At 42.8% G+C, this 22,795-nt stretch overlaps 1 protein-coding gene across 3 annotated transcripts in view; it reads left to right on the top strand.

The window, feature by feature from the left end:
• The window catches only part of APAF1 (apoptotic peptidase activating factor 1), a 175,986-nt gene that overhangs the window by 20,063 nt on the left and 133,128 nt on the right, over positions 1-22,795 (top strand). For all 3 annotated transcript variants that reach the window (XR_013270814.1, XM_077472319.1, XM_077472318.1), the window contains exons 2-8: positions 948-1,165; positions 1,672-1,861; positions 16,475-16,672; positions 17,667-17,850; positions 18,528-18,640; positions 18,903-19,034; positions 20,981-21,219. Coding sequence is in view for 2 of the 3 variants with exons in the window: in XM_077472319.1 (XP_077328445.1) it covers positions 1,028-1,165; positions 1,672-1,861; positions 16,475-16,672; positions 17,667-17,850; positions 18,528-18,640; positions 18,903-19,034; positions 20,981-21,219 (1,194 nt within the window). In the remaining variant the exon portion in view is untranslated. The remainder of the gene's footprint in view (positions 1-947; positions 1,166-1,671; positions 1,862-16,474; positions 16,673-17,666; positions 17,851-18,527; positions 18,641-18,902; positions 19,035-20,980; positions 21,220-22,795) is intronic.

The raw sequence follows: 22,795 nt of genomic DNA on the forward strand, positions 1-22,795 counted from the left end.
GAGACACTTTTTAGGAACCCCTCCTTTTTTTGGATTTGTCTTTTCACTTTTTGATATATATTTTTATATATATATTTTGTTATTGTGTATTCATTCTTCTCTTACACAAGTTTTCTGTACGCACGTTGGCACTTGGATGTACTTTTATGGACTGTCACACTTTTGTTTGATGTCACGATTCTTGTGAAGTGTTATTATTAGGATTTGCGTTTTTAACCTATATTATTTCACTTGCACTTTATTATGATGGTATAGATCATTCAGATCTTCTTTTTATGAACAACACTAGGAATAAGTTATTATCTGAACACTCTACTAATCACTTGGTATAAATTTTAGCACAAAAGTTTGTAGTTATAATTTAAAGTAATTTTAATCTATTGAACATCCCTGGAGAGACCTAAAATGGCTGTGCAACGGCACTCCCCATCCAACCCGATGGGTCTTGAGAGGGTCCCGCAAAGAAGAATTGGAGCAACTGCCCCAAAATAGGTGTGCCAAGCTTGTAGCATCATACTCTAAAAAGTCTTGAGGCTGTAATTGGTGCCAAAGGTGCATCAACAAAGTATTGAGCAAAGGCTGTGAATACTTATGTACATGTAATATTAATTATTATTATTTTTTTTAATTGTATTTATTTTGATAAATTTGCAAAAAATTCAAACTAACTTCTTTCACTTTGTCATTGTGGGGTATTCTTTGTGAGGAAACTAATGAATTTAATCCATTTTGGAATAAGACTGTAACAACAAAATGTGGAAAAAGTGAAGCTCTGTGAATATTTTGCAGATGCACTGTACATTACCATGTACTGTCTGTCTGATCATTTTGAGCTACAACTATATGCACTTTAGTGTCTTATCATCGTTCTTTCATTGTGTTTTTATTATTCCCTGTCTCAAGCAACGTATATTTTCTTTTGTTTTATGTATTTTTATTTTCCACAGGTGACTACGGTTATGGTTTACGCTTGACAAGTTGATACTGATATCCTGTCACCTAAAAGCACTTAGAAACAAATGAGAAAATGGATGAAAGAGCCCGCAGCTTGCTGCTTCAAAACCGAGCAGCACTGGCAAAGGACATCAGGACTGCCTACATCATGGATCACATGATTGGCGATGAAGTCATTACACCGCAAGAGGAAGAAAAAGTGAAAAGTCAGGTAACCTTCATAGCATTTCATAATATTTATACATCTATGTGTGGGCAATGCTTATCAATAAACTCTAAAGGCAGAACTATGGGATTGGACAGTAAAAGAAACCAATGCTTCCTTTTGTCTATTCAAAAACAAATAAAAAAATCTATAAGATATCCAAAAGTTGCAAAAATAACTAAATGCTCTAGCAAATGTTACCTCTCCAAAGATATATAACATGCAGCACCTGGAGCTCCCAGGCAGGGAAATATGCCCAAACCTTCAAACCTTATGTTGTATGGCCCCAGGCTGCTATTCTACCCTGTAAAAACCTTATCCTTTCTTATAATTTCCTATGTTCCATAAACTTACTATGTTGTGTCTTGGTTACATTTTTTATAATAATTGTAGGAAATATACTAATTGTGATATCAGTTTATCAGCTGTTTGTTTATTTTAAATAAACCAGGTTATCAGCCCATTCTCTTTTGTGTAAATACTTTTTTCCTGTTCTATCCTTTATCTGGTAGGTTACTCACGTTGACCGAGCCCACCGACTGATTGATCTGCTTCTCGGCAAAGACAATCGGGCATTTGTTTCCTTTTACAATGCTCTGCTACATGAAGGGTACAAAGACCTGGCTGCCCTTCTTAAAGGAGCTACTTCTGTTGATGTGCCTGGTAGTATCAAAGCTGCAATGAATGGTATTACATCATTTGGTGAGTGTTTTACAGCAGAAACTGGTGCTTAGTGGTGCTCCTAAGGAGGCCTCCTATGTGGCAGTCATAAGCTACTAGTATGCCAAGATTGGGGAGAATGTTTTGACATAAAAAGTTGGGGTAGTCTTTTTGTGACAATGTTTGCCTCTTCCTTTTTGAGAGATGTATACAGAAGAAGAAAGATTCCTATAACAAACAAATCCACATTTTCATTATGTAGCATCTGTAACTTCCTGCTAACTATCATGCACCAACAGGCTATCCTGACTTAACAACCAGGTTCCGTTCCAGCTACCAGGTTGTTAAATGAATTGGTCGCTAAACGAGGAGCCATAAGCAATTAATATTTTAAGCATTCTTAACTACTGTTCTGTATTCTGAAAAAAAGTCTAAACATAAAGCTCCAACTCGATAACATTGTTTAATTTGCATACGTACAGAACACAAAAAAATATAAACAAAAGTCCTTTGCTGTGCAATACAATGATGTACAGTGCCCAAAGAGCTGGTCGTAAGTCCAATCCAATGGAAACAGAAATTATTCAGCATGCCGGAATGCTTTTTTTCCAGCACTTCCATACACTCAGTTTTGCAGGCTTTCTGAGGTTTATTCATACCCTACGTTGGTGCCACCCAGTAATGCTGTGGCGGATGGTACTCGGTGGTGGCTGCTGCTCAAAATTTTTTGGGGGGTGCAAACAAAATGAAAAATACAGACTCCCCCCCCCCCCAATCAGGATACCCTGCGTCCTGATTGGAGGGGAGGAAGGTTAGTGTGAAAATGTATTCACCATCGTCACAAAATTGGGATCAGGGCTCACTCTCTGCGCCCACCCTATTTTAAAGCCTATTAGAGCCTCCGGCTCTAATCGGGTGCTTCAAAAAGTACCATTTCCTCCCGCCCCACCATAGGAATCCATGCGTCCGGCATCCTGAAAGGGGCCTGGGCGCATGGATACTGGCATTGCTGAAATCTTTCTGCTTACCAAAAGTTGGTTAGCATATTTCAAACAATAAGGGAAACCAATTTATGAGCTCAGCCACTGTATAATTCCCTCATTTTTGAATTGAGTTTATTTTTTATTTTTATAATCCTCTGTATAGAGAATTCATAGAGCACCTCAAATGGATAGTGGAAGTGTGGTTCGTGAAACCTGTCCTGTTTTACTACCTCTCCCTATATATTTTTTATGATTCTTACAAATGTGCCAAATCATAGGGTATCTCCAAACATTAACTATTTCTTCTGACAAAACCAGAGGAAGCCACAGCTCTGGGAAAGGGGTTAGTGCAGTTTTAAGGTGGGTAGATTTAGTGAACTTAGTATAAATCTTCCAAAGGTAAGCTAAACTTCTGAGCCATGTGCTTAGAAGACATGATGTACACCTCGGCTGCTTCCTCACACTCATCTTCAAGTTCTGTAGTTAATGCTCCATCTCACCAGGCAACTCTCCAGACCACTTATTGAAACCAGTGCCCTGTCTGTGAAACTGATGTTCAATCACAAATTTAGCATGATATAAAATCATGTAAGTGTAACACATATATATATTACGTCCACAGAAAAATCTTGGTACACTGCTTTTCTCTCCAGAGAGACAGCACCTTCTTTGTTCAGGAATAATGTAGGGGTCAGCACTTACTTTGGGCCCCTTTCACATAGGATGGATAATCTAAAAAACAGTCTTGCGAACTACCATGTGAAAATCCAAATGATAATTAGTAATGATTGAAGGACAGCTGCTAGAAATGATCACATCCCATATGCTTGTGGCAAAAAATAAATAAATAAATTGATACCAATATAATGCTGCGTTATCCAAATGTAATCGTACTAAATCATAATATTATTGACTGCAGTTAAATGGTGGTGGTGAGATATTCCATTCCTATGTAAAAAATCTAGTGAACATCATAATGCAATCTTATGCGATTATAAGATGTGATCATAAACAATTTAAAATTGCAATCCTATGCGATACTCCCAGTGGCAACCTGTGTAGAATACAGCGGTGTGAAAAAGTGTTTGCCCCCTTCCTCATTTCCTGTTCCTTTGCATGTTTGTCACACTTAAGTGTTTCGGAACATCAAACCAATTTAAACAATAGTCAAGGACAACACAAGTAAACACAAAATGCAATTTGTAAATGAAGGTGTTTATTATTAAAGGTGAAAAAAAATCCAAACCATCATGGCCCTGTGTGAAAAAGTGATTGCCCCCCTTGTTAAAACATACTATAACTGTGGTTGTCCACACCTGAGTTCAATTTCTCTAGCCACACCCAGGCCTGATTATTGCCACACCTGTTCACAATTAAGGCATCACTTAAATAGGAGCTGCTTGACACAGTAAGGTCCACCAGAAGATCCTTAAAAGCTACACATCATGCCGAGACCCAAAGAAATTCAGGAACAATTGAGAAAGAAAGTAATTGAGATCTATCAGTCTGGAAAGGGTTATAAAGCCATTTCCAAAGCTTTGGGAATCCAGCGAACCACAGTGAGAGCCATTATCCACAAATGGCGAAGACATGGAACAGTGGTGAACCTTCCCAGGAGTGGCCGGCCGCCCAAAATTACCCCAAGAGCGCAGCGACGACTCATCCAAGAGGTCACAAAAGACCCCACAACAACGTCCAAGGAACTGCAGGCCTCACTTGCCTCAGTTAAGGTCAGCGTTCATGCCTCCACCATCAGGAAAAGACTGGGCAAAAATGGCCTGCATGGCAGAGTTCCAAGGAGAAAACCACTGCTGAGCAAAAAGAACATCAAAGCTCGTCTCAATTTCTCCACAACACATCTTGATGATCCCCAAGACTTTTGGGACAACATTCTGTGGACCGATGAGACAAAAGTGGAACTCTTTGGAAGGTGTGTGTCCAAGTATATCTGGCGTAGAAGGAACACTGCATTTCATAAAAATAACATTATACCAACAGTAAAATATGGTGGTGGTAGTGTGATGGTCTGGGGCTGTTTTGCTGCTTCAGGACCTGGAAGACTTGCCGTGATAAAAGGAACTATGAATTCTGCTGTCTACCAAGAGATCCTGAAGGAGAATGTCCGACCATCTGTTCGTGTACTCAAGCTGAAACGAACTTGGGTTCTGCAGCAGGACAATGATCCTAAACACACCAGCAAGTCCACCACCGAATGGCTGAAGAAAAACAAAATTAAGACTTTGGAGTGGCCTAGCCAAAGTCCTGACCTGAATCCTATTGAGATGTTGTGGTATGACCTTAAAAAGGCCGTTCATGCTCGAAAACCCTCTAATGTAACTGAATTAGGACAATTCTGCAAAGATGAGTGTGCCAAAATTCCTCCAGGACGCTGTAAAAGCCTCATTGCACGTTATCGCAAACGCTTGGTTGCAGTTGTTGCTGCTAAGGGTGGCCCAACCAGTTATTAGGTTTAGGGGGCAATCACTTTTTCACACAGGGCCATGATGGTTTGGATTTTTTTTCACCTTTAATAATAAACACCTTCATTTACAAATTGCATTTTGTGTTTACTTGTGTTGTCCTTGACTATTGTTTAAATTGGTTTGATGTTCCGAAACACTTAAGTGTGACAAACATGCAAAGGAACAGGAAATGAGGAAGGGGCAAACACTTTTTCACACCACTGTACATCCCTCTATATACACATGTTCAATAGAGAAATATGCAACCCTGTGCGATAATTGCAGTGGCAAACTGTAATTTACATACATCTATTTTATATTGATGCACTTTTATAATCAATATAGAAATAAAGTGAACCGTGTTTTAAAGTGCTCTTGTGCCAAGCTAATTTGTGCATTAATCTGTGTCTACAGAATCGCATCATAAAGTCCATTCATAACAACTACTTCATTCTTTTGGTGCTCATTGCAGATGATGAAACAGATGATATAACAGTAAAGTGCTTGTGTCCACTCTTGTGCTCCCCCTTTGGTGTATGTGCTCACCTTTAGAGCATGTGACCTTACACCTAAGCTCGGTCAAAACAAGCTTTTAAACCACCTCTGGGTTTATGGTCAGCATTTAGATCCTTGGATGGTTGCTTGCAACAATATTCATATGGAAAACGGAGGAAACTGGATAGTGTATTACCATTTTTAAAAGTTTTATTTAAAATGACAATATTCCCTATAATAGGGTACTCACATTTAATAGGAATTCCCCCTGATGAAGATACGACATTTCTCTGTATCGGCACATGTTGGGGAGAGCGGGAGAGAACACATCAGTACAGCACCTTTTTATATTTGTTTGTCTTGTCACAGAATGGTGCGCTCATAGGACCTATTATGTCCTTTATGGGGGGTTGGATGTAAACAGACCACCTGTCTGTTTACACCACGCAGCTATCTGATCCAATCTGCTAGACGGATGGGGAACGAATCCTCATCTGTCTGTTTTTAGTGGACAGGATCGGATCACATGTCCGTTGACACCTGCCGCTCCATAGAGGACAATGGATGATCGGATCCACCTAAAAAACTGACATGACCAGATTGGTCCACCTGTGTGAAAGGGGCCTTATGGATAAAGATCCTGGATCGTTGATAACACAATTATGTTGATCCTGGTGCCGAATGACGTTCGGCTCGTGTGTATGGCAGTCAGGCTGGCTTCTGTCGCAGGCTCATGACCAAAAAAGGTCTGCCGACCGGCTCCCTCTCAGCACTCTCAGCCAATGGCTGAGAGCATTGAGTGCCTGACCACCAGAATATGAATCCGCTTACCAGATGGCAAAGCGTATACAGCATTCGGCTATGACCCAGCCGCGGCCTTTAGCTTGCACTGAGGATGCTTTAGATCATACAGGACTGAACCAAACCAGGAAAACCCACTCTGATGTTCCGTAGGAATATACCATATGTGGATAGTGTAGCGCCAAACTCCAAGAAAAGAAAAACTGCCCATAGTGTAATACTGGTCATATATTTAATAAAAAAAATTGTATTGCACTTACATCATATAAAGAATCATTTGCGTTAAAAACATAGCGTGGTGCTCTCCCACCACACTACTAACATTGGATTGTTAGTACAGCGACTTCGACCTGAGCTGTTACTTTTTTGGGTTGAACGAAGAAAAAAAATAGTGGTGTGTACGAAGTCTGACACTGATCAGCTCTCTGCTGCAGCCTATCAGCTTATTACCTGCTACAAAGTTTCAGTCTGATCACTGGTGGAAGAAGACTGCAGAAATGCTGCTCTCTGCCTTGACAAAGTAATTTGAATGATTTGGGTTCAAAGACTGCTTTTTTAATTATTAAAAATACAGCGTTGTATATTGTGACATGTTGAGAATCCAAATAACAAAAGCCAGCAGAACTCCAGTGATGTGGTTTTAACTTTTTTTAATTTATTTTTTAATTGTGAAATAATCATCACAAGTTGGTTATCTAGCTGACAATTTGGGACCTAGCAAGGCAACTTTGTAACAGTGTGCAATCTTACAAACATATACTGTATATATGGTGAAACCCTGCAATAATAACCAAAATATGTACATACTATTTAAAATCGAGCTGCTGTAAGGAAATATTGCCCAAAGCTTTGTATGGACCTTTATTAATCATCATCTATATAATACATGCATTACTTAACAAGCTGTACCAGTGTTCTCATAGCAAAGTTCCTCCAAAAAGTGTGACTTTAATGGACCAAAAACGCTCAGGGAGTAGGGAATTTTATAGAATTACAAAATTTATTACAACAAGTAACTATCGTATCAGCAAGATTAACACCCCTTTCACACCAGGGCGTTTTGCAGGCGCTATAGCGTTAGAAATAGCGCCTGCAATCCGCCCTAAAGAAGCTGCACCATTGTATGTAGTGTGAAAGCCCGAAGGCTTTCACACTACAGCGGTGCGCTGGCAGGACGTCAGAAAAAAGTCCTGCCAGCAGCTTCTTTGGAGCGGTGAAGGAGCGGTGTGTTTACCGCTGCTCCCCATTGAAATCAATGGGGCAGCGCTGTAATACCGCCGGCAAAATGCCGCTATTGCGGCGTATTGCCGGCGGTTTTAACCCTTTCGCGGCCGCTAGCGGGGGGGTAAAAGCACCCTGCCAGAGGCCGAAATGCGCCGCAAATCCAGCGGTAAAACGCCGCTAAAAATAGCGCGTTTTACCGCCGACGCAATGGGCGGTGTGGTGTGAAAGGTGTCTAATACATTTTGAATTGAAAAACATGATAATGATGAGGACAGACAAGAGAAACAAACAATTAGGAAGAGAAGCCCAAATCAACTGTCGGAACGACAGAAGAAATCCAATGCATTTCAACAAATGAGGTAGAGATCTTCTTCAGGGAAAATGGGCTGAACCTTTCCAGATAGTATTTATTTATCTCATGTGTCATATGTCAACCGGAAAAAAAATCATAGCTCAACAGATAAAAGGAAACTAAAACTCCAATACAACGTCAGGAATATAGCAGTTCCTTGTGTCTCCAAAGAGCTCTTTGGAGACACGAGGGACTGCTATACTTATGACCTTTACAAGGTTTGACTCATTGGCTGTTGAATATGCGGCACAGCTTTGTTTGAATTTTAGCGGCCATTTGCAGTGGGATCTGTTTCTGCGAATACTTTTATGGACTAACTCCCCTATAGATGGGTTCATTTTACACATCTTCAAGTGATAGACTACTGTTGGGTCTCCCCTTGATGATGCTCCAGCCCCTCTTTGGGAGGCAGGCTCAGATGTGCGGGGTGGGTTTCTGATGTGGACACGGCTTAGTCTTTCTTCTTTGGCCACAGGGTGCTGTATTGGCTTTCTAGTCTCCTTTAATCTGTTGAGCTATGATTTTTTCCAATTGCCATATATGACACATGAGATAGTCCTATTTATCTAGAAAGCTTCAGCCCATTTTCCCTGAAGAAGGACCTCTACCTCATTCGTTGAAACGAATTGGATTTCTTCTGTCTTTCCGACAATTGATTTGGGCTCTCTTCCTAATTGTTTGTCTCTCATGTCTGTCATCATTATCATGTGTTTCAATTGTATTAATCTTGTTGATACGATAGTGACTTGTAATTAATTTTGTAATTTAATAAAATTCCCTACTCCCTGAACGTTTTTGATCCACTAAAGTCCCACTTTTTGAGGAACTTAGTTTTTACATGTTGTACCAGGGATGTGGACCTGAACTAGGTCTTTTCCAATTAGTTGGCAATAAGGCCCCTTTCACACGGACGGATAGAATGGTGCTTTTAGCTGCTGATTTTCTACCACAGCTAAAAGCACACAATGCTTTCCTATGGCCCCATTCACACACAGCATTTAGCTGCGATTTCGTTACATGCGGTTCGGTGCGAATAGAAAAAATAGAATTGAATGCGTCCAGGTGCGATGTAGCGCAGCTATATGCACATAACCGCAGGTAATCGCAGTCTTTTGTGTCATCTGCGGATAGCAGCGTGAGAAGGGATTCAAGGGACTAAAAAAAGAAATAAAAAGGTTGCTATGGGAACGACTATATTAGATAACTGCAGCTGAACGCAACTGCACAGAAATGCACATAAACGCAGGTAACTGCACTGTACAAATGCAGCTGATCGCTGTGCCTGGAGTCTTGAATTTGACAAAAATAAATAAATATGCTAAACTGCAGCAGAACAGCTGTCCGTGTGAAAGGGGCCTAGCCCCTTTTCCCAAGTGTTCTTCCAGGACAGCCCTTGAGAGATGGAGCTCCTCCCATCGACACAGGAAACACATTGCCACAGTTCAAAAAGGCGGTCCCTCAGGTCCCTGGTCAGTCATTTGTGTTTCCTCCGTCGGAGGAACATGTTGCCAGGAACCTGGAGGCGCCTCTCAGGGGCTGCCTGAGAACCTGTAAGCCATAAGGGACCGGGTCCTGGTTTTTGGCTGCAGTAGGGTCCATACCTGTTTTGTTTGTGGCTCGGGTACCGTCCAGCTGAATCGGAGCAGACCCGTTACCCTCCTCCTTCCAGTGCCGAGGTGGCCAGGGGCAGAATGACGCCGGTTTCCCCCAGAAGCGGTGAGTGGAACCTTTCTTCTCTGCTCCTTGTTGCGGTGGGGTCGGAGACGCCGAGCGTCATTTCCGGTGGAACCGCGTCATCACTGTGTGCCGAGACTTCCAGTTCTGGGTCTCTAGGGCACAAGGAGGAGAGGAAGAGCCAGCGCTGTGCCTGTGCCAGCGTCCAGCGATACAGGACTAACGGTGGGATCCGGAGCAGCAGAGGGGGACCATGGAGGCTATTCCCCAGGACACTCCGGCGGAGGCAGGCACCAGCCAATCCCAGGTAGGCTGCTGGGCATGCTATTACTCTATTAGTGGTTTAAGGAGTGGTGGTGTTTGTAGGCTGGGATCTGTAGTGCCCCACGGTGGTGGTGAACTCACAGTTAAGGATGTATGCAGTTGGTGGTGATTCTAAGGAGGGACATGGACCTGATGCAAAAAAATTCTTTGTTTTCTTATTTTCAGGCTAAAGAGCTACCAAAGGAAGACAAGGCAGGCCGCAAAAAGTGCCCTAATTAATTGTGGGAATAGGTTGTCCTCTGGCTCTAACAAAGCCCTATGCAAGCAATGCATTGCAAGCTTGCTTAAATCTGAGGCAGATTCCCCCTTAGCTAAATTTTTGGGCTCCTTTAAAGAGGAAATGGCGTAGACTTTTAAGTCCCTCCGGGAGTTAATCACTGATGTAGGCACAGCTGCCCCCACTAATAGAACAACTGCAATTTCCTCCTCACCATGCTTTACAACACCCAGCTCAGGGGAGCCCCGTATGGCCAGGGAGCCTAGCCCCATGTTGATTAGCCCTGATTCCTCTGACACAGATTCTGATCAGGAAGAGGATCAAGCAACATCTAAAGCCTCAAAGTATAAGCTGTCTCTTGAGGAAGTAGATGAGCTAATGGGCGCTATCTATGATACGCTGGAAATTGAGGAGGAAGAAACTCAGTTATCCAGACATGATAAGATGTATGAGGCTCTGGGGAAAAAGCAAGGGTTTTTCCGATACATAAAGTGCTTTCTGACCTTGTCCTTAAGGAGTGGTCTGAACCGGATAAAACGGTTTTCTTTCCTAATTCCCTTAAGAGAAGGTTCCCTTTTGATGAGAGCCCAGAGGCGGTCTGGAATAAAAATCCTAAACTAGACGCCCCTCTGTCCAAAGTCTCAAAGCAGGCTGATCTGGCCTTTGAGGATATGGGCCATCTGAAAGATCCAATGGACAGGAGAACAGACATTGTCTTAAAGAGGGCCTGGGATGCCTCTATGGCAGGCTTAAAACCAGCTCTAGCCACTTCTTGTGTAGCTAAAAACCTGGAGTTCTGGTTGTCACAACTGCAGGAACATCTAAAAGCAGGCACTCCTAGGGGGGGAGCTTTTGAAATCCTTCCCTATGCTTTTTAAGGCCACTAGTTTCATCTCTGATGCCTCCACGGACTCCGTACAATTTTACAATTTAAGTCGGCAGCACTTTCAGTGGCAGCAAGGAGGTCAGTATGGATGAAAACTTGGGGGGGGGGGGGGGGGGGGAGACACGGCGTCTAAAACCCGCCTGCGCAGCGTCCCTTTTACAGGAGACTTAGTCTTCGGGCCTGAGTTAGATTCCACCTTAGAAAGGACGGCGGATAAAAAGAAAACCTTTCCCGCAAAAGAAAATTTTTTCATCCCTTTAAGGAACCCTCTAAATCAGAGAAGAGTTCAACCCCCAAAAAGCATTGGTCGGGACATAAGGGGAAAGGAAAAGGGGGCATACTGTTTAGCCGCCCCAATCAGGACCCCAAACCCCAGTGACGTCAGGGTTCCTGTGGGAGGAAGATTAAGCAAATTTCTTCCACAGTAGGAAGAGACAACCTCGAACGAGTTTGTCTTAAATATAATAAAAAGGGGTCACGAGCTGGAATTCCACAGCAGCCCTTCCTCAAAGTTTTTGCTGACAAAACTTCCAAGTCACTCGGAAAAGGCCAGGGCCTTACCTTTACTGATAGGGGAAATGGTGGATCAAGAGGTATTGACACCAGTCCCTATTCAGGAACAAGGAGACGGTTTTTACACGCACATTTTCGTGGTAAAAAAGCCATCAGGGAGGTTCAGACTAATTATGAACCTCCGACCACTGAATCGCTCCATCCATTACAAGAGATTTCGGATGGAGTCCATTTATTCCATAAAGAATCTTCTCCAGAAAGAGATATTTATGGCTACCCTGGATCTAAGGGATGCTTATCTGCATATTCCAACAAGGGAGGAATGCCAAAAATTCCTTCGGATGCCAGTGCAGATAGACACAAAAGTTTACCACTTTCAGTGCAGAGCGCTCCCCTTCGGTCTATCATCCTCCCCGAGAATCTTTACCAAGGTTCTCGGAGAGGCACTAGTTCCATTGAGGCTTCAATCAGTCTCAATTATTCCCTATCTAGACGACCTGCTTCTAACAGCACACTCGGAGAGTCGTCTTTCTCAGGACCTGGAGTTGACAACTCAGCCTGAGTGGATTAGGGTGGATTGTCAGCCAGGAGAAATCTAAGACAACCCCAACACAGGAGATCCTGTATTTAGGTTACTGGATCAAGTCTGGGGATCAGAAAATTATACTGCCGGAAGAAAAGATTTTGAATCTGTGGCAGAGAACATCTTTTCTTCAAAGCAGCCCCAAATGTATGGTGAGGGAAGTAATGTCTGTCTTAGGTCTTATGACGGCAGCCATTCCAGCCGTACAATGGGCCAGGTTCCACCAAAGAGACCTTCAGGGATTTCTGTTGGAACAATTGAAGGGCAGAGATCTGGAGGAGGAGGTATCGATCCCCTCAAAAATAAAACGCTCCCTCTGGTGGTGGAAGGACAGGGAGAACCTAAACAAAGGGGTTCATTGGGTCCTTCCTATCACTTCAACACTGATAACGGATGCCAGCAGCTGGGGCTGGGGAGCCCACCTCGGCTCGAGCTGGGTCCAGGACAAGTGGACCCCGGAAGAGAAATGTTTCTCTTCCAATTGGAAGGAGCTAACAGCAATCCTGAGAGCAATTTTAGCCTTTCAGCCCACAATACAGGGTCACCATCTACAAGTCTGTTCAGACAACATGACGGCTGTAGCATATATAAACAAAAACAAGGAGGTACCAGAAGTCCTCGTTTTGATGTTGGTAGCCAGACGCATTTTTCAGTGGGCAGAAGCCAATCTGGAATCCATTTCTGCAGTACACCTGAAAGGGGAGCTGAACAGCATGGCGGACTTCTTGAGTCGACAAATAGTTTCGAACCAAGAATGGTCCTTGCACCCAGAGGCATTCAATCTTATAACAACTCACTGGGGAAAACCAGAAGTAGACCTTTTTGCGAGCAAAGAGAATGCAAAGGTTCCCAATTTTTGCTCGCTAAACCCAGGAGATCAGCCCCTGGCTGTAGATGCCTTGCAAACTCCATGGACTTTCAGTCTGGCGTATGCATTTCTTCCTCTTCATCTCATTCCGAGGGTCCTAGCAAGATTCCTCACAGAAAAAACCTGTTTGATTCTAGTGGCACCGTTCTGGCCCAGGAGACCATGGTTCACAATGTTGCTACAATTGACAGACTGTCCGCCTCTAAAGCTTCCCTGAAGACAGGACCTCCTGTCGCAGGGACCTCTTTATCATCCACAGGTGGCCACGCTGAGGCTTTCAGCGTGGTTACTGAGGAGGAAATCTTAAGGAGTAAGGGCCTGACAGATGAGGTAATTGCGACCTTACTACAGAGTCGCAAACCAGTCACGAGGGCTATTTACAAAAAAGTCTGGAGAAAATTTAATAGCTGGCTGCATAGCCGTGACATAAATACAGCTAATATTCTACAGTTTTTACAGGAAGGTGTAAACAAAGGATTAACCCTGCTATTAAGGTACAGATAGCTGCCTTAAGTGTGTACCTAGATAAACGCTTACAGGAAAATCCTTTTGTCGCTAGGTTCTGTAAGGCAGTCGCTAGACGTAAGCCAGTCAACAGAGTCCCATCCTGGGATTTAGCAGTTGTACTAAAAGCTTTCTTGGGGTCACCCTTTGAGCCTATCTCAGAGGCCTTCCTAAGGCTTATTACATTTAAGACAGTACTCCTGGTGGCAATCACTTCAGCCCGTAGGGTCAGTGAAATCCAAGCCCTTTCCATCAGGGAACCGTTTCTACAGATCCTAGAAGACAGAGTCATTCTAAAGACAGACCCTGGGTTCTTACCAAAGGTAGCATCTAGCTTCCATAGGTCACAAGATATTGTCCTCCCCTCATTTTGCCAAAATGCAGCAAATGAGAAAGGAAGAACGTTTTCATTTATTGGATGTGAGGAGGTGTATTCTAGAATATCTAAAAGTAACAAATCCTTTCAGAATCTCTGACTCCTTTTTGTCCTTTTTTCCAGGCAGCGTAGGGGGCAAAAAGCTTCAAAAGTAACCATAGCTAGATGGATTAGGCTAGCTATAGCAGAGGGGTATAAGGCCTTGAATAGAGATCCTACTGAGGGTGTGAAAGCTCACTCCACAAGAGCGTTGTCTGCATCCTGGGCAGAAAGAGCTAGTGCCACCCTGGAGCAGGTAGGTAAAGCAGCCACATGGTCAAGCTTTTCCACCTTTACAAGGCATTACCGACTGGACCTAATGTCTAGTCAGGATCAGGCCTTTGGGAGGAAAGTCCTCCAGGCCGTGGTCCCCCCCCCCCCCCCCTAATCTGGTAAGTACTTGGGGATCCTCTCAAGGGCTGTCCTGGAAGAACACTTGGGAAAACTGGAGTTAGTACTTACCGGTAACTCCTTTTCCAGTGGTCTTCCAGGACAGCACGATCCCACCCTTTATTTGATTATAGTGATGTACTAATGTTATTACCGGTTATGGTTTATATGTTTTGCAGTTCCATCCTTCGGTTCTTGGTGAATGACTGACCAGGGACCTGAGGGACCGCCTTTTTGAACTGTGGCAATGTGTTTCCTGTGTCGATGGGAGGAGCTCCATCTCTCAAGGGCTGTCCTGGAAGACCACCGGAAAAGGAGTTACCGGTAAGTACTAACTCCAGTTTTTTGCATTGTTCTCATAACATGCACAAGCTGGATTTACAGAAGGTCACAAAATTGTACAGGAACTGGCAGACGACAGTGAACAGAACCAGAGCAGCAATTCCACAAAGTTGTGACTTATTAGCAGGGGTATCCCCAAAAAATACCATATTGAAGCCTTGCTAAGTATAATACATTAAATGTCAGCGTGTTTGGATAAAAGCATTTTGGGGGGGGTGGAACCCACATGCAGGGCTTGTATTCCAGGTGTCTTAATTGCAGATTTCTTGCCCTAGGAGTTCTTGAGTGGTTAAAAAAAAAAAAGAGAGAAATGGTTTATTATGTCTATCAAAAAAAAAAAGTGTTTGGGTGGTTTGAACCATGAAAGTATAAAGAACAGTGCTGAGTGAGTAAGACAGTGCAGTACGAGGTTAGAGAATTGGTATCTCCACTAAAAGCTTTTGGGTGAAAGAGAAAATCATTTTTCTAACGTTATGGTTCAGTAAGGTTTTGCTTATTGAACTTTAGCTTTTGGGTTAATATGAAAATTGCATTCATATCATATATCATCAATACCCCCTGCTGCATTGCATGTTCCACACTCAAACAGTACCATTTGCATTATTCAGGATTTTATTTTATTTGGCACAAGAGTTTATCAGTACCTATTAGGGCTGCAACGGATCGTCTCCAAAGGCCGTGGCTTCGGCCTAGCTCCGGAGCGGTGGCCATCTTTGTACACCCAGGCCGTTTACAATGTGATCACTCCATCAAATGACGCCAGTTCCTCTCTCCCCTCTCTGTACTGATCTGTACAGTGGAGGGGAGAGATCGGATGGAAGCAGCGCTGTGGGCTGGATCTGTAGTGCCCACAGCGATGCTCTGTGACAATTTCAGTCATAGCCATACTCTGCCAATACTCTGCCATACCCAGCCATACTCTGTAATACTCAGTGATACCCAGCCATACTCGGTGATACCCAGCCATGCCCAGCCCTATCCAGCCAATATTACAGTGGGGGGAGATGTCCATTACAGTGGGGGAGATGACATGGATTACAGTGGGGACTATATGGTGGTGGAATTTTCAAAGGTTTTTACAAATTCAATTATTTGCTGATCCGAAAAATGATCTGATCTCTGACTGATCCGAGGAACGATCCGATCCGTGAGTTTTTTGATCCATTGCACCCCTAGTACCCATTGAGAAATTGTTTTGGACAGAGCAGGGTTAGTGCCACTTCTTCCCTTTTTTTTTTTTTGTTTCTATTTCATTTTAATCACTCTGTTCCCCTTATGGGGAGATTTGCCTTTGCTTCCCACTTCTTCATTGACCACTCCAACCAAGAGAGGAAGCAAAGGGAAGGGAAGTGAAGATGATGCTAGAAACCTAACAAAGGTTGTAACCTCTGTCCAATTGTGTGTGGGTGTGGTGGTTTATTTTTTTGATATAGCTATGTTCATGCTGTAGTGACAGATTGTCACCAGGACAGAAAGCAATTTAAAATCTTCCCAGCAGGACACAGCATTAAAAGGCTTTGGCTAGAATAATATTATGACATCTCTGACTTTTTAATTTATAGTGTGTATATACATTTTATTAAATACATATAGGTCATTTTGTATATTTTTTTTACCTCTAGTAAAAACAGCTATGTGTGAAGGTGGAGTGCCACAGAGACTTGTCGTGTTTGTCGCTCGGAAGCATCTTTTACAGAATATCCAGGACTGCTTGTACAGTTTGAGCAACGATCCTGGCTGGGTTACAGTGTATGGGATGGCAGGCTGCGGAAAGTCAGTGTTAGCGGCTGAAGCACTCCGGGACCACCAGCTCCTAAATGGTAATACTGGCAAATCACTTCATCAGGTTTAATTATTTTTGCTTTTTAAAGTGTATTTCTAGGCAAAACCTAGACTCCTAAAACTTTTTGGGGAAATTCATCCCTCTATTTGTATGGATGACCAAGGTCACTGAGAAAAGTGAGAGGAAATAACATTTTAGGATTATCCATAGAACAGGAGGCTAGCTGTCCTCCAATCAATGATCAGAGCTGAGAAATGCAATGGCTGTACGGATCTTCCTGCTCATCCCAGTGTTGACATCCATACAGGGATGGATGCACTGCTTTGAATGCAGATAGACTAGCTTGTAAACATGGGAAAGATCCCTTCAACCCCCCCCCCCCCCCCCTTTGGAATGGAAACAGCTGATTAATATTAATAATCTATACCACTAGGGGTACACCAACAACGTTTTGATAATATATGCAGCCCTTGGATTAATTCTGCTCTTACTGCCTGACCCTGCTGGGTTTCCTCTAGACCACGATTTCCTTTTGTCCAATATATTACTATAACTTTGACTGTGTAACAGGATATATTGTGTAATAATTGTGCGACTTGTAGCTTGCATGTGGGCCACAGGCACTTAATGGTTACAAGGTGTTTGTTGTGATTGTATTGTACTTCTTCCTTTTTGTTTAAAAAAAAAAACAGGCTGTTTGCATGCAGCTGTAGAGGACACTTGTCGCTCACCAGCAACATAAACGTGGCTCTCTACACAGATGAAGACATCTATGTGCCTGTGTGAATGAACCTGTATAGATGATGCATACTATTTTATGTAGGAGAGCCACAGGCATTCTTTACCCATATAGAATCATTACGCTTTGTCATTAGACAATACAAATTTTGTGGAACCTTCTGACAAATCCACATTTGAAAATCATTTTCCAACTGATCTTTCCAGCTGAGAGAGCTTCATAATTTTTCTCTTTAGTGCAGTAATTGGTTGGTCTTACCAGTAACTCATTTCTCCCATATTCATTCCTTCAGACTGTTTCCCAGGGGGAGTACATTGGGTTTCTATTGGAAAACAGGACAAAGCAGGACTGCTGATGAAACTGCAGAATCTCTGTACACGTCTGGATCAGGACTGCAAGTATTCACAGAGACCCCCTCTCAACATTGAGGAGGCAAGAGACCGCCTGCGATTACTCTTGAACCGCTTTTTTCCGAGGTAAATGGGGCGCTTAGAATGAACGGTACCTTTTACGAAGAAGTATGAACTGTTTATAACATTTTTGGTCTCGTCCAATATTAAAGCATATCTAAACCTAAGAAAAAAACTTAATATAATGCAGCTTACTAATCCTTAGAAAACTAATGCAGCTACCAGATCTTTTTCTGGCATATATTTTTACCTGGTAATCCTACCAGTAACACGCAGGTGATCCTACCGATAACGCACTGGGTGACCCTGACAGTAAAACAGTAGGTTTCTGATACTCATTCACCATACTGTATCTATGGAGGAGCAGTTTTTTTGGCATTAAAGGACAGGACTAAAGAACACCTCTGATTTCTTCTTCTTCTTTATAGCAGCGGGGGGTGTTTGTTCTTAGTCCACAGAAATAGCTGGGCAATTTAACTGAAAAGAGTGCACAGGAAGTCAGTTTAGAAAATTTCTGGCAGGATCAAGTATTTTTAGGTATAAGGTATAAAAACAGTTAACATTGTTATGTTACAGTAAGCTTTTTGATTATTTTTCCCCTATAAACACTGAAAATAATGTCACACAACTTGGACATTCCTTCGAGCTAAGATTTTCCAAAAGGATTAATAAAAACATATTAAAATGTAATGTCTGTTAATGGTCCTAGAAAGATAGTTAACACCTGTGCATTCTTTTCGTAGAAGCCTTTTAATATTGGATGATGTTTGGGATCCCTGGGTGTTGAAGGCATTTGATGTCCAAGGCCGGGTCCTCGTTACAAGCAGAGACAAAAGTGTAACAGATGCTGTGTCTGGTACGTACTACGTGGACAGCCACCATTCATCTCAGGTGTTCATTTCCTCTTAATGATCACGTTATGTAAAATGTAATAAATTGCTGCAATCTTGGCTTTTAGTGGTGGTATGATTTCTTCCACTACCACCATGCATCCACCATTGAGTGTCAGTGTTGGCTTTCTTCTCCCTTTTTATAGGTTTTTCTTTATCTTTTACTAGAACATTTTATCCAGTTAAAAAGTCGTCTTACCTCACTGATAGAAATGTTCTCTCCCAAAGGAATAAAACGCTTTGTTCATGTGGACAGTAAACTAGAGCACAATAAAGGCCTGGAAATTCTGTCTTGTTATGTTGATAAGCCTGTGGAAGAACTGCCAGAAGAGGCGCACCAAATCATAGAGGAATCAAAAGGTAAAACACGCTGGTTATCTGTTTCAGAATGCTGTATCTAGCGCTAGGGAAAGTCAGATCTCCAGTCAATGACCTCTTTGCCAGCCAGTGGGTTGAAGGGAAATAAACTGACAGCTCAGGTCGGAGCCGTTGTACCAACAATCTGATGTTAGTACAATGATCTCCCCCACTGAGCTATGGCGTTCAGAACACTTCGGTCAGCACTCTTAGCCATTGGCTGAAAGTGCTGATTGGGAGCTGGTCGACGGTTGATTTTCCAGCATGCTCGTCCGACAGAAGCCAGCCAAACCTCCAGCTTCTGTTGGACCAGGTCCCATACACACGTGCCGAATGTCATATTTTTTTTTATTGAACTGGCCGATGTAGCCACAAAGAACTTGCTTACTGATACGTATCTCTCATCTGTTGACAGTTCATTGATTTATTTTTTTCATGGTTATGTATTTTCACACTTCAAACACATATTCACCAAGCCAGTGCCAATAACCATGGTGCTGACCTAAATTGTTGTAACCATTAGGATCTTGTCATGTTTCAGTTTATTCTGTAGTCGGACTAGTAAAACTTCTGAGTGGTCACCATCAGTTAATAAAACTTTGCACATCAATATTTGCCTTCTAAAATCCTCTACTGGAAAACAGTCAAATAATTTCCCATTTTTATTTATCAAACCTTTATTCATTTAGCCATATTTAAGGGATATAAGTGTCCTTTACCATGTGTGATGACATCGGGAGGCTTCTGCCGCCAAGTATGCATATCCTGAAAAGTATGTAGGAGAGATTAATGCAGTGTATATATGAGAAATTTGTGGCATTTAAGGTTAAAGCAAACATGGTAAGAGTACAAGGTGTGTCCAGAAAGTAATATGTAAGATATTTAAAAAAAAATGTTATTGGAAAACTTTACAATTGAACATTGTCTTCTTAAAAGTATGCGCCTTGTGAGTGTACACAACGCTCACAATTTTTTTCCATTCTTCATGGCATCCCTGGAAGTCTTCAAGTAGGATGGCATTTAGAGCCCGCCTAGTGGCTCTTTGGACGTTATCCAAACTGCCAAAATGGTGCCTTTTCAAATCTTGAGTCCTGATTTCTTGAACCATTGACTTAGTAATTCTGTTTCCTCTGCAGTCATTCTGATAGTGAGCTGTCTGTCAAAAACAGAACAGAATGTGAATGCTGTGAGGTCTGTCTCAACAGTGACAGATGGCTCACTATCAGATGGATTGCAGAGGAAACGGCAATTGCCAAATCAGTTCTTGAAATCGTGATTCAGGATTTGAACATGAGAGAGGACACCATTTTGGTAGTTTGGATAACGTTCAAAGAGCCAATAAACGCCATCACATTTGAAGACTTCCAGGGATGCTATGAAGAATGGAAAAATCACTGGGAGCGTTGTGTACTCTCACAAGTTGCCTACTTTTGAAAATTTTCATAGAAGACATTTTTAAAATATCACTTATTACTTTCTGGACACACCTCATATAGCAATTTATACTAACCAGTAAAATATTTTTTTTTTTTTCAGGTTAATCATGTAGTATTCTTTGAGACTAACATAGTCTTCTATTTAGCCATCAGGTGGAGCTTTAGGCCCCTTTCACACGGGGCTGTCCGTTTTTACTACTCCGCTTGCTCAGCGGGGATCACTCCATTGATCCCTGCTGAGCCGGTGGATGACAAGTCCATCTCTGCACTCTGTGCAGGGATGGACCTGTTAGCGAGACCGCTCTCCCCTATGGGGGGATCGGGTGATTATGGACCACCTGTCCGTTTTTCATCCGATCAGATCCACCAGACAGATGGAAAATAGGACATCCATCTGTCTGGATTTTGCTAAGCGGATCGAATGTCAGCGGACATGCCTGAGCTCATCCTTATGCTAGACTGACACGTTCGAGAGGGCAACCTAGTTTTCATTGTCCTCTTGTCTTTTCACAGGCTCGCCTCTTGTTGTTTCTTTGATTGGTGCTTTGTTGCGAGAATTCCCCAATCGCTGGACCTTCTACCTCAAACAGCTTCAAAGGAAGCAGTTTAAAAGAATTAGGAAATCTTCCTCCTATGATTATGAAGCACTAGATGAAGCCATGTCTATGAGTGTGGATAGGCTGAAAGATGATCTCAAGGAGTTCTACAATGATTTATCTGTTCTAGAGAAAGATGTGAAGGTGCCAACTCAGGTAAATTTGCATTTTCAACCATTGGAGTTACTGCTTATCCTTCGCAGGAAATATACTACGTGATTTCAGCCTTGCAATGGAAACCTTTGTTGGATTACATTAGAAAGATTGTCAGGTCTTGGTGCTGCAGAAGACTAGCAGATGCTGTCAGTATCCGTTTTTCTGCTGAGTGTTTCCTTCGGATTTACCAAAACCATATAATATGAGGTCAAACCTTAGGAGTTTCAATTTGTATGCAATCAGGCAGGCCCTTGCACTACATGGTTTTGGTAAACCTGAAAGAAAAAAGGAAAAACTGATAGTGTGTATGGGGCTTAAGCGTTGCTGGGCTGAAAATGCTGACATTGATTAGTAATGGTCTCATCAAAAGCATCCTCATTCATGCTGAGAAAGTATGGGCTTGTGCCATACCAGGTGTGTTGGGTTTACAAACTGCAATAAATAACAGTCTAGATCCTACCCATCTATGCTCTTATTTTTAACCATCTGCTGTAACAGGAGTGTGGAAATAAGACTGAAAATGGAGGTTACAATGAGAATAAAAAAAAAAAAGAAAAACTGTGAATGTGACATACTTACTGCAGTAAAAATCAAACAATAACGCGCTAGGACAAGGAAAAAGCTGCAACTAAAACACCATCAAATATCAATATGGTAAAAAGTCAAAAAATATATATAATGTTGCGCTAAGTATATGTGAATGATGTGATGCAATCAAAAAAATTGTGATTCTAAAATAATTGAAATACAGAGATGTGCATACAAAATATTAGAGCTGTCCCATGTAGAAATCACCCTAAATTTTTAAATTCATATTCGGTTCAAAAAAGCTAAAGTGAAGTGGCACTTTACGGCGGTCCGTTGGATTTTTCTGCAGAAGCTTTGCTTTTTGCGCCAGTTTAAAGATCCTGTGATCTGCTATCAACAGCCGGCTGGGTGACAGGCTGGATACTCTTATCCTTGTAGTCTCCCCAGCCTGGCCAGTGAGCTTGGGCAGACCAGAGCTCCACGCTGGGTCGGTCACATGCCCCAGCTCCAGGGGCGGTCGGTGAGCGTAAATGCTCCGGGGCACACATATGACCGGGCTACTGATGTCTGCGTCAGTGTGCTGGGCCAGCAGCCACCCCATACTGATCAGAGAGTGGGTCTGTGATTGAATGTCTCCCAGCTCTTCAGGACTGGTAAGTACAGCTCTCCCTACCTTGGTGGGGCTGAGCAGCTGGGCATTGCCTGGGAGGTCGATTTGGGGGTCCCTCACCACCTCCTCTTCTCTCCCTGTCCCTATCTTCGCCCCCCCCCCCCTCCCTGTGTCAGATGCTGCATGGGCTGCTGAGCGGTGTGTGTACCATACACAGGGGCTCTCTGGGGGGGCTCTCACCCCGAGGGGACGGACGGACTGCACTGGCTGTCTGTGCCCTGGATGTGTGTAGGTCTCTCCCTGGAGGTTTCTGCAGGCTGTGTCTGATCGCTGCAGCGCTGTTTCACCGCCATTTCTCTGCCTGTTTTTTTTCACTGTCCCTCATGGTATACAGTGCTCGAAGTCCTAAGTCCCCCAACAGGTGGCAAACGGTACGGT

Source organism: Lithobates pipiens, unplaced genomic scaffold, assembly GCF_037356315.1.
Source record: "Lithobates pipiens isolate NorthernLeopardFrog02 unplaced genomic scaffold, aLitPip1_a1.2 Scaffold_8, whole genome shotgun sequence".
NCBI classification, from domain to species: domain Eukaryota; kingdom Metazoa; phylum Chordata; class Amphibia; order Anura; family Ranidae; genus Lithobates; species Lithobates pipiens.